The following is a 16,154-nucleotide window of genomic DNA, read 5'->3' on the forward strand; positions in this document are numbered from 1 at the left end:
AGCATTAGCATCAAATTGTTTGACCACAAACCTACGTGTGTTGTGAAACCACAAGCCAGCAGAGACAGAACACACTGGTCCAGATTGTGACAGTCTGGTCGTGTGGATGGTTACCAGGATGGAGGCAAAGATGAGGAAAAAAGCACACGGGCAAAGGCGAGGAAAAAGCACACGGAGCACAGGGCAGAGCCACAGCCTTGGCCAGCTCTCGCATGGGGTGGCAACGTGTGGCCACAGCCCCCCCAAAGCCCCCATCACCCGGCCAGCCTCAGCCCCGACGTCTGGTACACGAAGCCCACCCCCAGCCCTCCAGCGCCTGCTCCTCACTGCCAGCTGATTTACCGCTGCAGTTCATTATTCCAGAATTTCATTACTCACCTCACTTGCTATCTTCCTTCCTCCAGTCACATTTCCAGGTGCTCTGCCGAGCGCTGTGCAGTCATTCACCCCGCGGCACTGCCGGGGAGGCCCCCTCCTTCCTCCTGGCACATCGGCGTGGGGCGAGGAAGAAGAGCCCTGCCCTGCTCCTTGCCCTGATGCTCGTGCAGAGGGATGCTGACGGGGATGCAGGCATGCAGTGACACATCTACGGACCCCCAGAACCAGCGGCACCCATCAATAAAATGAATACATACCACCACGGCCCCCCCGCGCGGAGCAAGGCTGGAGGCTGAACTACACAGGGGGCAGAGTGGCTGCTTTATCTAATTGAAACAATTAGTGCAATATTTTCTTTCTTCAGTCTAAGTTCTGCCAAGAAGCAAAGGGAGTCGGAGCTGTGGGTGGATCGTATGTATGGGACACCCCGAAGAGTTAATCACTCATTTACAAAACGCTGCTATAAATTGCTGTTAATTAGCTCTGTAAATGCTTATTGTGCTGGTTAAATTAGTACCTGCTGGAAGGGGTTAGATGTGCCAATGTGGTTTAAGTGTTATTTATTTCTCAGGGGACTGTCTGCAGAGGGCTGGGGTGCCCTGGGAGATGGGAAGGCTTCACAGCCCCCTCCCGCTGGGACATTTGTTTTTCCAAGCAACTTTGTGTTCTGTCGTTTCCTTCGTGACTGGCTGTATCAGGGGTTACACATGACACCGCTGGGCATCGAGGCAGTGACATCCACGCCGTGCCTAGTGTTACGGGACCCAGGGCTAAGCAGCCCCACGGTCCCTGTCTGCAGGCAGAGGATGCTGGCGAGAGCCCAAGAGGATGCGCCTTTAAGAAGGACCCAAAATCCCTTTGCAGAAGACCCCAGTGGCAACACGATGCTCGGAAACTGAAGAACTATCATCTCTGCCAGTAGCACTGAACACCCAAAAGCCACGAGCGGTGCCTGCAGCCGGGTCCAGCCTCTCCCCACGGCACCTCTGTGAACTACAAGCAGAAAGGACCGACAATAACCTACTGGCAAAGCCCTGCAGAGCTCCAAGAGGTTGTAACCATCTTTCCTTCGTCAGCGTCCTTATCGATCCAACAGGAACGCTACCACTGCCCCCAAATCCAAAGCAACACACATCTCGGGCTCGTTGTGCCATGAATGAGTCACACCAAAGTCCAGCAGAGCCTGACACGGGGCACAGCCTGTGGAAAGCTCCCGGAAAAAAACTCGGCTCCATCCCACCGCCTTCCCTGCTGACCTTATTACAAAGTAAACCAGCCGAGGCCAGCTGAGAAGGGAATGAGACCAAAAAAGATAAAGTGTCTGTGATCTGGAAGAGACAAATAAAAGGCAACGTGAAAGCCACAGAGAGAGCATCAAACTCGCACCAGCGCAGCCGGCGTGGGCAGAGCAGAAGCAGTAGCAGGACATCAAAGACCATGCAACGCCCTTTTTTTTTAAACAAATTTTGTCAATAAGTGCTGAGACACAAGCTAATTGCAGTCAGTCATCAGCAAGGGGAAGAGAGGAGGCTTTCAGCAGAGAATGTAACCTCATTAAAGCAAATTGGGGCATCCTGGACTAGGAACACCCTAGAGTGCAGGGCTTTGATGGAGCGCAAGAAGAGGGTGGGGGTGTCTGCAGACCCTGTTATCCCACCTCCCACTGCACAGAACGGTTCCCGTTATCCCACCTCCCACTGCACAGAATGGTCCCCAATATCCTGCTGCACACAGCTCCACGCTGGGCACAGTTTTTCTGCCTCCCTTGACAGAGCTGACTAGGCCTGATAAAAACTTGCTGGAAAAGCAAAATAATCAATTCTGCATATAGAGAGGAATTAGCTCCGCACTCTGGGAGGGGGCAGCAACAAGTAGTTATTTCCTGGCCCACGTAGACTCGGGCTGGAGCAAGGATGCTGCTGGCCCTGCCCTGGCAGCTGGGGAGGTACCACCGCCCGCACGGACCAGGCGGAGCAGCGGGAATGTCTCACGGGGCAGCCGCCGTAACTCAACAAGCAGCTTTTTAACGCGGGTCCCAAGGACGCCCGACTGCGCCACTCTGGCAGGGGCATGGAGCTCTTTCTTGCAGGCTGATTGCCACAGCAATTAAATGACTAATTTGTTGTCTGGCTGCACCTTTCTCTAGAGCTTGAAGAGATTAAAGTTTTGCCCTGTTGCAGATGTCTCATTTTACAGCCTTGGCTTTTAAGCTTCCAAATATTTTATTTCGAGTTCCAGCCAGAGATGGGGAGAAGGAACGGGCACCGGGGCACATGGTTGTCACCCATTGGTGTCACTCTAAGCAGCATCATCCCACCTTCCTGACCTCGGGAAGCACAGAGCCACCAGGAGCCCTTGGCACGCTGGGCATGGAGCTGTGGAGGGATGTCCATGGGATGCTTTAGGCTCCCTTCTGACTATCACCAGAAGCCGATGCTTTTTATTTGGGCTGCAGCAAGGTGACCCCTACCGTAGGCTGCTGACAACGATGTTATACTTGAGCCAACGTTGCATCAGCAAAACCACCGGTGTGGGGCCCCTACAACGAGGCTTAATACAGGTCAGAGCAAAAACATGTCGACAAACTCCACTGAGGAATCTAGAAAATGTGCCTATTTGTCACTGAAAAATGCAGCAATCTCAGATACTCTCAGAAAGTGTGACAAGAGACATGTAACAACATATTCGATGTCCCTTTCCAACTAGAAAATTCTCTGCCAAATTAATTTCCCACTTAAAAAGCAACGTGAATTCAGCCCCAAACCTGGATCAAGAGAGCCATTACCGGCAGCTGGTCTCACTTTGGGCAGTTGTGCCCTTTTTCGGTAGCAATGCTGAGCAATAAAGCAGAATTTCAAAGGTTTTGTTTGTGTCTTTGAAGCTCTAGTGGAAGTACCTGTTTTCAAGGGGGCTCTGCTCATCTGCTGTGACAGAGGATCCCTGAGCTCCACAGCAGCCCAAGCATCATTCCCAGCTGGAGGGGTGGGACCACAGCTGGAATAACGTCACATCCCATTAGCGCAGAGCAAGTGGGAAGACAGGAGGGCACCGCAAGGGCCAGCAGCCAGATGTTGGCTTGGTTTAGTCCCTGTGGGTGAGCCTGCTGCCGGCCACGCAGCACAGACCGCATCCCGGTGGTCCGCCCCCGGGTGGGGGCTGCCTTCCCAGGGCACCACGTGGGGTGGGCATCCTGGGGCGGGAGGGCAAAGCGTGGCGATGGGGAAAGGGGTTTGCTCTTGCCCGAGTCCTCCATCATTTACCTGTGCCTTCCTGAGAGCCGGGACGTGCAGCTGAGCATCTGTGGAGCGAGGGTCAGCCCGGGGGGTGCAGGCTTGTCCCTGCGCGTGTGTGCGTGCAGGGCGGCATCCAGGGCATCCTAGGAGAAACCTCTGGCAGCTCACGAAAAAGGCACCAGGAAATGTAAGAAAAGCAATGCAAAAATTTATATTTTATTTTAAGTCAAAAATTTAAAATAGCTTTCAAATTCGGTAAAGTATGCCTGAACACAATGAAAAGCCTCATATACAGAGACAGATAAATTAAATTGTATATACTGCAGACAAGCCAAGTGTATGTATAGATTACATATTTACACTTTTATGTAAACCATATTTATACATTTTATTACATTTACAAAAAAAAGCTGATCTTCCACTACTGTTTACTACAATAATGAAAAAACATTTACATTGTGTTTTTTAACTGTACAAACTTTTGATTCATAAAAATATATCTCTGTACAAAAGAGGGATTTTTTCTTTTTTTTTCTTTTTTCTGTTTTTTTTTTTTCCTTTTTTTTTTTTTTTTTTTTTTTTTTTGACATAATGCAAGTCCTCTGGGCACAAGAATGGAGAATGTCATGTATCGGGTCCCAGCCAGCTTGCAAAAAAATGGGACAACACCCCCTCCACTTCTTTTGTTGCTTGGGCAACAGCAGAAAATGGTACTTAATGGGTTGAAAGCAGCAAGTCTTGTTTCAGTAGAGCCCCCCCCTTCTCCCTGCCTTGGGTGTTCAAACCCCTCGGGTTCATTTTACCCACCTTGATACAAGTTTCTCCTGGCCATCCCACGGGATGAGCGGGATTCAGCAAGGTCTGAAAGCAACCGCGGGCTCTGCGTGCCTGTGTGTGCATCCCTGCGCCTCCTCGCTGCGTGCCCAGGGCTCGGCACCGGTCGCAGCTGGGAGAGGTTTTTCTTGAGCTCAGTGATAGGAGCCTGGGAAGATTCAAGTCCTGCTGTTGCGGGATGGTGCTGGATGTTTGGGATTTGGGTACTGGAAGAGGAGCCGGGACACTGCCGCTGTTGGCACTAGCGCAGCAGCTACAGCAGAACGGTTCAGCGTCATCCTTCGGGATGCGCTCGGCGAGGGAGCCTGACCCCTCGGCTGTGTTATGGGGGATGGACGACGGCCAGGAGGACGGGCTGTGGGTCTGGCCAAGGGTGCGAGCTGCAGCATAATTTAGGTTGGAAGGGACCTCGGGGCAAGATGCGGGCCAGGAGAGCAGCGCTGGAGCTGGGAACTAGCTGCCTACTTGCAAGCCAAGGAGCCAGGGAGGTATCTGGGTCTCATTACACCGGTGTAAACGGGAGGAAGCTCCCTGCGCCTTCACCGCAGCCGCTCAACTGATGGAGGGGAGACATGCCTCGGCCCCAGACCCCACTGCAGCCTGGCTGGGGTCTCCTCACCTACCCTTCAGCTTGCTCTGGGGTACATCTCCTGCAGGCTGGAGGTGCCCAGAGCGGAGCAGGCACTGCTGCCAGCCTGCCTACCCCAAGGCATTTAGTCCCATAACCAGCTGGAAGGTGAACCCACCCACCCACCTGTATTTGGCATGAGCTGGGGTCACACCTTGCTGCAGCACATGGGCCGGCACTGGCCCTGAGCCACCTGCGTGCCCACGGCCACCGGGCAGCGCCGCGCCAGCTCCCGTCCGTGCCGGAGCAGGTCCCATCCATGCTGGAGCAGGGCTCCAGCTCACCCATGCGCTTGCACCCACCTCTCAGGAATAAATCGGAGCACCTTTGCGTGCTTTGGAGAGCAGAGATGGCATTTTTTGGCAGGCTGGCTGTTCAGCCATTAGGCTGTAGGACGCTGCTTACCCTAAGAGCACTGAATAAGAGACAGAAGTAAAAAAAATAATATATATTTATATACAGACACACGCGCACACACACGGAGTAAAAGGATAAACAAAACAGAAAAAAAACCCAAAACTACCCTGTGGTTTGCATTAGGCAAAACCTCAGCTGACATTAGGTAGGGGGAAAGCCAGCGTTTGGATGCAAGCACGGATGTAAACGCCACCCCATTTGTTTTAATCCCATTTTCCCTTCGAGCTTTCTGCGAGGAGCAGCTGCTTCGCCGACACGCACGTCAGCGGGATTTCACCCGACCGGCAGCCGGTGCGATGGCACTGTTGCGTTCCTCGACTCCAGCCTGGCCTAAGAAACGGTGACTCAAACCAAACAGACTAAACCCCGAATCAACAAAAGCAGCTCTCCTCTTTATTAGAGGAGGACAGTGTCATCACAAAAGCATCGTTCTCTTCTAAGGGAGGAAAAATGTCAAGCCGTCTTATCTGCTCTCCTGAAAGCCAAGGCAACCTTTCTGCCTCTGGGAAATAAAGGGAACAGCTTTGGATAGAAATTAAAACTCTTATTGCATTGCCATTTGGAGGATCAATATGGAAAGGGCAAAGGCTTTTGAACGCAACTGGGGGAAACCAGTATTTGTTAAGAGTTCTTTTTAAAGGGGTTTTTGTCCCTTTGTGTCCGTCAGCAATTTCCTGTTGAGGGTGTCTGGACACAGCTAAAACTGGCAGCTGCTGGGAGAGGGCTGGGGCTGGGGGGACATCTCCCTACCAGCCCCGAGAGCTGCCTGAAACGAACACGGGGCAGAAAGAACCCAGCAAAAATGCCCAAAGGATACTTAAATAGGGGGAAGAGGAGAAAAGCTTGCGCAATTCTGCTTTTCTCACTGAAAAGGTCCCATGTGAAAACTCTTCCTCTGCAAAAGCCCTGGCTTAGAAAAAAACAACAAAGAAATAACCCACGAAACCGAATAAGGACAAAGCAAGTACTCATCCTGTCCCGTACCGGTATCTTCCATGAACCCTAACCAGCACCTTGTGTGGTGCAACCTGCTTTTACCTCTCTGTTGTCCGAGCTCTTCCCAAAGCAGGGGGAAGCTGGTGGGACCCCGCACACCCCAACTGCTCCCTCCAGGAACACACCACCAAGAGCAGGTTGTCAAAGCCTGCCCATTGCCTCGCCTCCCCGGCCCTCCACTTCCCCAGGTCCTCCTGCTGGGCTGAGCCCCACTGGCAGGGTGGGAGAGACGAGCTGTGCCAGAGCGGACCTTTGGTTGGCTTCGTTATCCACGGCAGGGTGGAGAGGACGGGTGAGGACGACGAGAGGACACCCCTGCGGTCTCTCAGGAGTTAACGCAAAGTCCAACGAGGTGTAGCAGCTTCTCCACAGCCTCAACGAAGTTGGGAGGAGGGAGATGGGGAGGGAATGGATGGAGACTAGTGAAATGAAACACAATCATCCACTAGACACCGACCCCGGAGGAATCTGGGACAATGGGAAAGGAGGGGCGAGAGAAAAGCAAACAGCTTGTTAATATACACGGAAACGCTGGGAAAGTCTGCTAATGGCTTTGTCGTCTCAAACTGGGAACGTTCCCGTCTAGAAGTGCTCTACCCACAGGATACTTTCATGACACTTGTTCTTTCTCTGTGCCTGTGCAGTAAAAGTCTTAACCCCTTTGCTTTATCCTCTGAGGGTGCAAAACACCCTGTCTGGAGTCACACCAAAGACTCCTTCCTTCACCTGCTGACTGCCCCCACCACAGGGCTCTTGGGATTTGCTTTGTCACCGGTCCCCAGGAGGCCATGCCCCGACTGGCAGCAAGCACCTGAGACTGAGGGATGCTGGTTTGGGTCTTGCCCTGGGCAGAGACGATCTCCTGGACCACCCTGGGTGCTCCTTTGAACCACCACTTCCATACAGCATTTACAAAGTCCCAACCAGGAGGAAAGGGGGGGGCAGCATCCCGCTCTCGCGTCCCCTTTCTGCCCACTCACCGCGGAGGGGCCGGGTGCTATACGGCTGTGCACACCGTGCTGACTGTGAACTCCGTCTCGTTGGCCATGATGTCCGTGGGCTGCAGGTTTCGGTCGTACATCGGATTTTCAAACGTCGCTCGGACGTTGGTGTTCTCGTGGCCCGCATAGCCATTGAATGGGACTTTGGGTCTTCTCCTGCGGGGTGTCGGAGAGAAAATCCAGCCAGGTCAGAGCTACTCCTGCGGCAGGCAGCTGTACAGCCCTGGCAAGAAGTCAGTGGGAGGGGAAGAGCTGCTTTTGAAGAGGGTGAACAGCAATAAGGCAGAAGGGTCCTACAGAAAAATCGTGCTATAGATCCGCAGCAGCGACAGCTCCCCGGGCTTTGCTCCCTCTGCCGAGCCGCCAGCCTGCACAACACTTTGCAGGGCAGCAACATTTCCACAGCCATACATTGATCAGGAGAAATCACTAACTTACAACATATGCAAAGCCAGCCTGAACGCTGAAATATTAAATTTACTTTGCCTTATCCTACTTAATGTTGCCACAAATCTTATTAATGGTCATAAAAGCCCTCAACGCTCGCTTCTCCTAACACCCTCGCCCCGCCATGCATGCTCGCTCCATTATTTTTTCACCTTCTGAATTAAATGAGAAATCAGATCTAGGGGGGATTGCTTTTAAGTGAAGCTCAAATATTTCTGCCAGCCCCCTGACTTTGTTTCAGCTACTCGCCTCATGCCTGCAACCTACCTGTGTTTGTAGAGATAAAGCACAAACCCTGCAATAATCAGGGCTATGAAAGGCACAAGAATGGCAGCTGCCACAGAACTGCTGTTTGATGCAAAATGGTGTCCTATTGATTCTGGATCATTTTCCATCATGCTGACGTCTGAAACACAGCAGAAGTAAACACATTTCAAAACAACGTTGTGGGAAAGTGGGGTTTGCTTGAGTTACAGGTTATATCCTCATCAACGGAATAAGATGGTTAGAAGTGTTGCTGTAAAAGGTAATCAAAAGCTGCTGAGCTGCAAGAAGAATTGTTTGGAGATCTAGCCTAGCTTAGACATCATCATTTATTTAGCACTGCAATTAAAGAGAGTTGTAAATAGATTTATCTTACCACAGTGCTCAAACTTGGATGCTTAAAGTCAAGCTTTAAGGGAGACTTTCAAAGGCTGCAATAAGGAGCATCTAATTCTCCATAAAGGTGATAAGAGTCCAGGGTCAGATTCCAAAAATCCTAAGAGACTGAAGAGCTCAAGCCACATTAAGAGATGTTTAGGAGCTTAGAACGTGGGTGGTTTAAGCTCTCAAGTGTCTCTGTGATTTCCCAAAGTGAGAGGGAGGCCACTTTTTGTGGTAGCAATGGGACTTGGGCTTTTAGGTCAGACATCTGGCAACGCGGAGGAAAAAAGTTTCCAGCTGCTATTTGTGGCTCCGAAGCCTTTGCCTTAACAGCAAACCATGCATTTAAATGCCTCGCTTTGTTCCCAAATGCAAAATCCTGTTGTTGTGTTCTTCGCCTCCCACAAACCTTACACTGAGGGTGGGTTTCGCCCCCATTGCCAGAATATTCTGTGTTCAATGTGTTTGGTATTTCAGCACAAGGCAGGGCAGAGCTGTGCGTCCATCCCGCATGGGGAGGAACGGGGGTGAGGAAGGAGTGGGATGCAGGATGGAAGTGCCCCCATGAGGGCACTTCACCCCAGGGGTTGGTTTTGGGGTTCCCAGCTCTCACAAACGCTGTGTGGAGAGCAGCTGGGAAGGGTTAGCTTAAACCCGACGGTTTAAAACCAGCTATAAAGATCTGGCCCAGCAGGCTGAAAATTACAAGCCAGAGGGACAGGAGAAACGTTCCCTGTTTGAAAACCTCCCCTACCACCCAAATCCAGCTTGCAAGGGGAAAAGTGGCAACCAGAGGAGGTTTACCAAGTCTCTGAAGGCCAAACTGCCCGAAGCCTTTGCCACGCACAAAGCCCTGGTACACAAACGTGCCGCTTGAAGACTCTGACGAGACCTGTGATGACAGGAGAGCACACATCAACAGATTTGTCCAAATTTGTCCTGGGATTTGAGCACCCATCTTATCACAGCCTCTTCCAGGGCCATGCCGGATTCATCTGATTCAATTCCCCAGAAAATCACGATGTTTTCTAACTGTTCAATGACTTTTTAAGATTCTCACGTCTCAAAGGAAGGAAAAAAAGAAACATTGGCAATAAACTATAGAACACACTGCTGATTCAACAGGGATGGTGAGGGCTCTGGGCTACAGCTGGCCATGGGTCAATCAGACCCAAGTTTCTTCTAAGCTCCAGTAGATCTCTCAGGGCATGGGAAGTTACCAGACACAGAAACTGAGCTGAGAAGTTGATTCCATAAGGGAAGATAAGCTCTTCTAGCTCCGTGTTTAACAGACATCAAATGTTAAAATGGAAGTAATGATGTTGGTTTCTCCTTTAGTGTTATCTGGAAAACTTACAGGCTTCAAACCAGAGGGCAATAAAAAACCAAAACCCCATACAGCTGCAAGGGAGCATGGAAGAGCTGACTGCCGTGTAACGTTATCTCATGTGCTGGAAGAGTGCCCTGTGTCTCCTTCCAGCAAGCAGGTCACTGGAGGATAGCAACCTCATCTTGCCACCAGCTACGGGAGTTATCCCCTCAGCTTCAGCAAGAGAAAAGCCAGGGTTGTGACAGCAATGAGAGGAGTGGTGTGGGTACGCTTTGTGTACGAGGTGCCCCAGCACTTACGTGTCCATCTAGAGCCCATTTATCATTTTTGAACTTGTTGACAAAGATCTCCACCGGCCCCGTTATTTGATAAACCTGGAGAAGCAGGTGCACGTCTTCCTTCTTGTAAATGCCTGAAAAATAAGTGGCTTTTAATCTTTTGATCACAATGACTCTGAGTTTGAAGTAATTAAATTCCTACCTGAGAGAGGAGAGAAGTCACCACATCACCTTAGAGCGAACAACTTCTCCCAACCCCATCAGTGGGATGCACGGGGAAACACACCATGGGCGCACAATCCCCACCCCCCCCCGCCCCAGATGTTAAAGGCATCTTGCTCATGGGAAAAGACCTGACTGGTAACACCGAGGTGACGCTGCTGGATCAGTAACACCCTGGTGCTCCAGGGAGGGCAGGGACAAGGAGCACTCACATCATTTAATATTGTTTTATCTTAAACTACAAGCCCACCACCCCCGACGATGGGCTGGGCTGAGCTACCTTTCGGGTAGAGTCCGAGCAAACTCAGGCACATGATTTTGTTTGTCTTGGTCCAATCAAAGACCAGAGACTTTAATCAGAGCATCAACATCACTCATGGAGCAGAGCACGCAGCCCCTTGCTCTGCGGTACCGCACAGGACGAGTGTAAATCCCTACAAACGAGCACGCTGTCTCCCTTACCAGACACCTGGAGCTCCACGCCACTGTGGTCTATCAAAGTGGCGTTGACTTTACTGGTGGTGGGGTCAAAGCTAGTGACAGACAGCATCGCAGGCTGCTTTTTCCCCATGTATTCGTAGGAGCCTTTCCAAAGGGAATTCCTTGCAAACACATCAGCAGGCACTAGAAAGCACAGCAATTTGGGATGCATTGAAAAACAAGAGCATTGCCGTTTATTTCCATTTTTTTTAGAAATCAAAATAGAGCACATTCCATTCTTTCTTTGAATTCACAAATACGTATTTAAATATCTCCAATCCCACCCACCCTCTGTGTTACCATCACTGAGTACAAAGCCAAGGAGAACAAACAAGCTGATGACTTTAATTTTGTTGTTTTGACAAAAAATGCCACCAAAGTTTTAAAAACAAACCAACCCTGAAAACAATTACTTAGGAAAAGCTACCAAACCCTTTTTTTTTTTTTTTTTTTTTTTTTTTTAAAAAAAAGCTCTGATGTAACACATCTCAGAGGGCTTGCATCTCTGGAGTGCCCTGAAGTGGGTGCTGGTACCCAGCTCCCTTAGGGCTCCCACCCATCTCCAGTGGAGCATGAAGAGGATGGTGCACGTGGGCTGCGTTCAGCACGTGGTGCTGCAAGGAACAGCCGGGTTTCTGGCTGCCCTGGGGAAGAGATGGGAGGAGATGGACCTAGTAAGGTCCAGGTCTGGTCCTAACGCATCCCACAGAAGAGCGAGCGCTGTGACGGTACCTGACACCTTGGCGAGCGGCGGGTCCCGCGCGGTGCCGACCGGCCTCCCGCTGGGGCGGACATCAGCTGGAAGAGAGGGGCAAACATCAGCCCGTCAGTATTGCCGTGCCTGACGCTGTTGAGACACTTGTGCTGGTGCGAGTAGAGGACAGCCTTCGGCTGGCATCGCTCACACGGGTGACGTGGCTGCGCATCCCTGCGTGTGGGGGCTTGGGACAGGTTCCTGCCCAGCCCATGGCAAACAGCACGAAGCTTCATTTTGCTGTCCTCCCCTGCCAGCTGCTCCAAACCACAGCGTCCAGAGAAGCTACCAGCTCTGTTTCAAGAACAGACCATCCCGTGTTCCTGATCTAAGCCTCTCAGGTGGCTAAACGGTGGATGGCGTAAAGAAAAATCTTGTGCAGATGCTTCTGGATCCAAACCATCAGGCAGACCCCCCCCTAGCTATCACAGCCCCTGGAGCTGCACAGGACCCTGTGAGCCCCACAGCCAGGCAGCCACACGGTTCCTGGTGTACTGGTGCAGCTCCAGGAGCAGCACTGGCTCTCCGGGGCTGCAACGCTCCCCTCCACGGAGGTGCAGGCAAAGGTGAAACCCGCGGCGCATTGCTCAGAGCTTTTACCGAGGCAAATGGGGGGTTTCCCCGTCCAGCTGCCGTCTGCTTTGCAGGTTCGATGCTCAGATCCTCCGGTGAGATAGTACCCGCTCTGGCAGGAATAGATCAAGGTGTAGCCCAGAGATGGCAAATCCAGGGCTCCGATGTTGGCGTGGGAGGGGGTCTCCGGCTGCTTACAGTGGTGAGCTGAAAAGCACAAGGAAACAGATATGAGAGACACCATCCAGTTGTACACCGAATGGCAGAAAAGTGATGCCATGATGTCAGCAGGGACAGAAATCTCTTAGAAGAGCTTTTTTCAGCAAAAGCTTTCTTCGCTCACTGAGGGAGACTATGTCACGCCTAGATTTTCCCCAGCTGGATGAATTAATGAGACTGCTTCCCGTGCTTCGCTGGCTAGATCACTCTGTCTGGCTAAAGCTCTCAGGGGATCCTTTGCTCGGCCCCAGCTTCCATCAACTGAAAATCAGGCTCTGCCATCCCTAGCTTTTAAGGGAAAAAAGCCAAAGCCAGATGATGCTGAAGACACCTTCTTCCTTTGCACTCCAGCACCAGAACCATGTCCCAGGCTTCTTTGTGGACTGAAAATTGACCGGGTCTTGATGTCCTGCAAAGGCAGTTAAGCCAGTGATTCCAGTGAGTGCACTGCAGTGCTGGTTTTGTATAATCTCTCTTCCCAGGACCACTGTCCTCCCAGTAACTTGCACCTACCTGTCCATCGGATCACTCGGTAAGTCCTCAGAAGCGTGTGAGTCATAAAAGCCTAAAATTACTCAATAACTTTCAGGATTTGGCCACAGAAATGGAAGCTGAGCTTGTCCAGCTCCCTGCCACCAGAGCCCGCACCGCTCTACGAGGTCCTGCTGTAAATGTGTCACCGCTTCCCTTGAGAAGTTACGACACAAAATGAATAAATCACCGAGCTGGGACGCTCCCTCTCACCCACACTGTAAATTTGCCCTTTCTGTGGCTCTCCAACTGCTCATGAATGAAAACAAATCCTCAGCAGCCTTCAGGAGGTATAATCTTCATCCTCATTTTACAGAGGATGAGATGCAAAACGCAGGAAGCTGAGAGACCGACCCCAACTCACATGGTCTGGGACCCCCGGCCATGAGCCCCCAGCCCCATGGGGTCGTGGCAGCTCAGCTCTCATTAGCTGGAACCGCATCCAGCTCCGTGCCGCGGACAGAGGCGGCTTTACACAGAACCTACAGCCTAGTGGTACCCACGTCTGCGCCAATTTTTCCTTTACCACGGTTACAACAGGAGATAAACAACTCAGCACTCCTGGCCACCACGGGGAAGCCAAAACCATCTTGTATTTCCATGCACCAGGAGCAAAACCCCACACAGAGCCACAGCGGCATCCCTGCAGCCTTCCCGTCCGGCAGAGAGCCTGGGCACCCAGGGATGCACTGCCAGCACCCAGAGCAGCAGGGATGGGCAGCTCCATCCAGAGCACCCCCCCCCACCTCCCCTGATGCTATGTGTAAGAGCTTTTAAGGCAGGTGCCCTGGTCGGGCTGCTCGCAGAACAAGCACCTACAGGGTTTGTTAGCCGAAAAACCTCACAAGGGAGAGGAAAAAGCTTTTTAATACTTATGATACAGAGGTCATGGTGGATATTACCACTCAAATACATTAAACTGAGCTCCTTCTGGTGTAGCAAGGAAAAGATGATAGACAGCTTAAAAGAAAGAGCAAAATGTTTTTAGAGATGAGGAGAAACACTGCTCTGCCGGAGAGCCCTTCTGGCTAAATGTTAAACATCGGTCCCTGGAGTGCGAGCTCACGTTGCCACCATCAAATGCGGTTTTGGAAGCACAAAACAAAGTCTCACCTGAAACTGTGTCTCTGAGGAAGGGACAAGTGAAAAAAAAAATCATCTGAAATCAGGAGCGGCTGCTGATGTAGTCATGTCAGGAGAGAAGGAATTGTGTGATCTCCCTTTTCTTCAAGAATATGTATGATCAGAGCCCCACACACCCCCACCTCCCCAAATTACCAGCTCTTCAGAGCTGGCACAGTGAAGCACAGCGACAAAACAAGGCGACAAGTTGAAGCTTGGGCAAAGGCACCGGTTTCCTTTGTCAAAACCTCTCCCGAGACTTACGGACACAATCCGGCTGCACGCCGCTCCACGTCAGGTTGGGCAGGCAGGTCCTGGTAGTGGAGCCCTGCAGCAGGTACCCCTTCTGGCACTTGAAAAAGATGATGCTTCCCACCTGTTTATTAAAGAAAATGTATTTTGAATTAAGAAATTTAAAGTGCTGAAGCTGCCAACTGGCAGAACCAGGTCTTGGCCCTTGTATAGCCCTAATCCAAGGCTGGTTTAAAACTTAGTCAAGCTAATCAGCGGGAGACTAAAGAAACAATAGATGATCAATTGGTGTACGCAAGTGCTCTCCGTTTTTATAAAAATTAATATAGATGAATATCCAAAGACTAAGCGTGCTTGAAGGATTGTGTGAGTTAAAGCAGGCAGAAAGAAGACTACGATCCGAGGAGGAGCCTGGAACCCAGGCGGAGCCTGGAACCGAATAGATGGATCAACTGGGACAGAGTCAGGTGATGGATTCACAGAACTGACGAGACTAAAGGAAACTTCTAAAAACTTCAGACATCAGCTAATGATTTGATAAGGGTATATAAGCTGCGATGCATCCCTTTGCTCTTTGCCCCTCAATTCTGAGCTGTGATTAAAGCAAGCCCAGTGGTACCCACAGCTGCGTGAATTTTTCCTTTAACACTGTTACCACAGGAGATAAAACGCTGAACTTCCCAGTGCAATGGGATTCACCCATACTTTTAATACCAAAAATCCCATCATTTTCCATCTTCTATACGCTGGAGAGGGCAGTCACCTGCTTTCTGCCCTCACTGCCCTGGTGTTGAGAAAGCTCTCGGAGCCCCTGGGAAGCTGCAGCCCGTAGCTGTGCAGGGGGTTGCTGCTTTTAGTGATAGAGGCGAGGCTGCTTTGTCTTTAAAACACAACCAAAGCCAGCATCAAACACAGGTGCTGTCAGAATGGGCTGAGATTTTTGCCAAAAGGGATATTCAGTATAACCAGCATCAACAAATGTCCTGCAGCCCCGTTACAAATGCCAATTCGGATTGTGAACAGCAAAGAGGATCACAAAACCCAAACCTGACTTTTCGACATTTTTGCGGCATGCTTTTTGCAGACTATCCGCATTTTTTGCAATTGATTTCCACCAAATGACCATTATTTCATCCCACAATGGAGCTCGTGCCCCGTTATCCCAACTGGATTTGCTTTAAAACCAAAATATCCTGGAATAAAATTGCCAAGCAAAGCTTTGAACACCCTCCCCATCCTCCCTAGCAAGGCTGTACTGTGCGGGCCACCTCCTGGCTGTCCCTGCGGCCGGGCTGTACCCCATGGGTGCTCCCGGGGACCCCCAGGGTACCACATCCAGAGGCAGCATAGCCCCGCAGCACTCTGCTCCAGCCACCACCTTGTCCCCTGCAGCGTGCGGCTCTCAGGCTGACCTACAGTGTCTCAGCATTCATTAAAAACTAGAATGAATACGCTAAACCCCAGGATTAAGATAGCTAATTAGCAGCAAACCCAAAAGAGCCACTCTGGCAGGAGTGGCTGCGTGGAATCCACTATCCTAGCCCCGTCGCAGCAGGGAACGGGCATCCACTGGGACGGCAGCGGAGGCTGGAGATGGAGCACCCCGGGGAATTCCTTCGGTTTTTTTCCTCCTCTCCTTTCCACTGATTTCATACTGTATGGAAGGTGCGATTATGAAAACCACCTACAGAATTTGGTCTGAAAATTAATGGAAACGATGCCTCCCGTGTGAATACTAATTACACTAATAACTATTAATTAGCACTGTAATTAATATCATAAATAATGCGTTGCTGGTTAATCCCATACAAACG

General features: G+C 50.9%; 1 protein-coding gene across 1 annotated transcript in view; it reads right to left on the reverse strand.

The window, feature by feature from the left end:
- Window positions 1-3,818: 3,818 nt before the first annotated feature.
- Window positions 3,819-16,154, reverse strand: part of CSMD2 (CUB and Sushi multiple domains 2) — a 305,956-nt gene continuing 293,620 nt past the window's right edge. The window contains exons 63-71 of the mRNA XM_056332990.1: window positions 14,353-14,464; window positions 12,244-12,423; window positions 11,622-11,687; window positions 10,872-11,033; window positions 10,209-10,321; window positions 9,384-9,471; window positions 8,202-8,340; window positions 7,467-7,643; window positions 3,819-6,954 (exon numbers count right to left, since the gene is read on the reverse strand). Coding sequence (XP_056188965.1) covers window positions 7,484-7,643; window positions 8,202-8,340; window positions 9,384-9,471; window positions 10,209-10,321; window positions 10,872-11,033; window positions 11,622-11,687; window positions 12,244-12,423; window positions 14,353-14,464 — 1,020 coding nt within the window. The 3' untranslated portion in view covers window positions 3,819-6,954; window positions 7,467-7,483. The remainder of the gene's footprint in view (window positions 6,955-7,466; window positions 7,644-8,201; window positions 8,341-9,383; window positions 9,472-10,208; window positions 10,322-10,871; window positions 11,034-11,621; window positions 11,688-12,243; window positions 12,424-14,352; window positions 14,465-16,154) is intronic.

This window comes from Falco biarmicus, chromosome 3, assembly GCF_023638135.1.
Source record: "Falco biarmicus isolate bFalBia1 chromosome 3, bFalBia1.pri, whole genome shotgun sequence".
In the NCBI taxonomy this organism is placed as follows: Eukaryota; Metazoa; Chordata; class Aves; order Falconiformes; family Falconidae; genus Falco; species Falco biarmicus.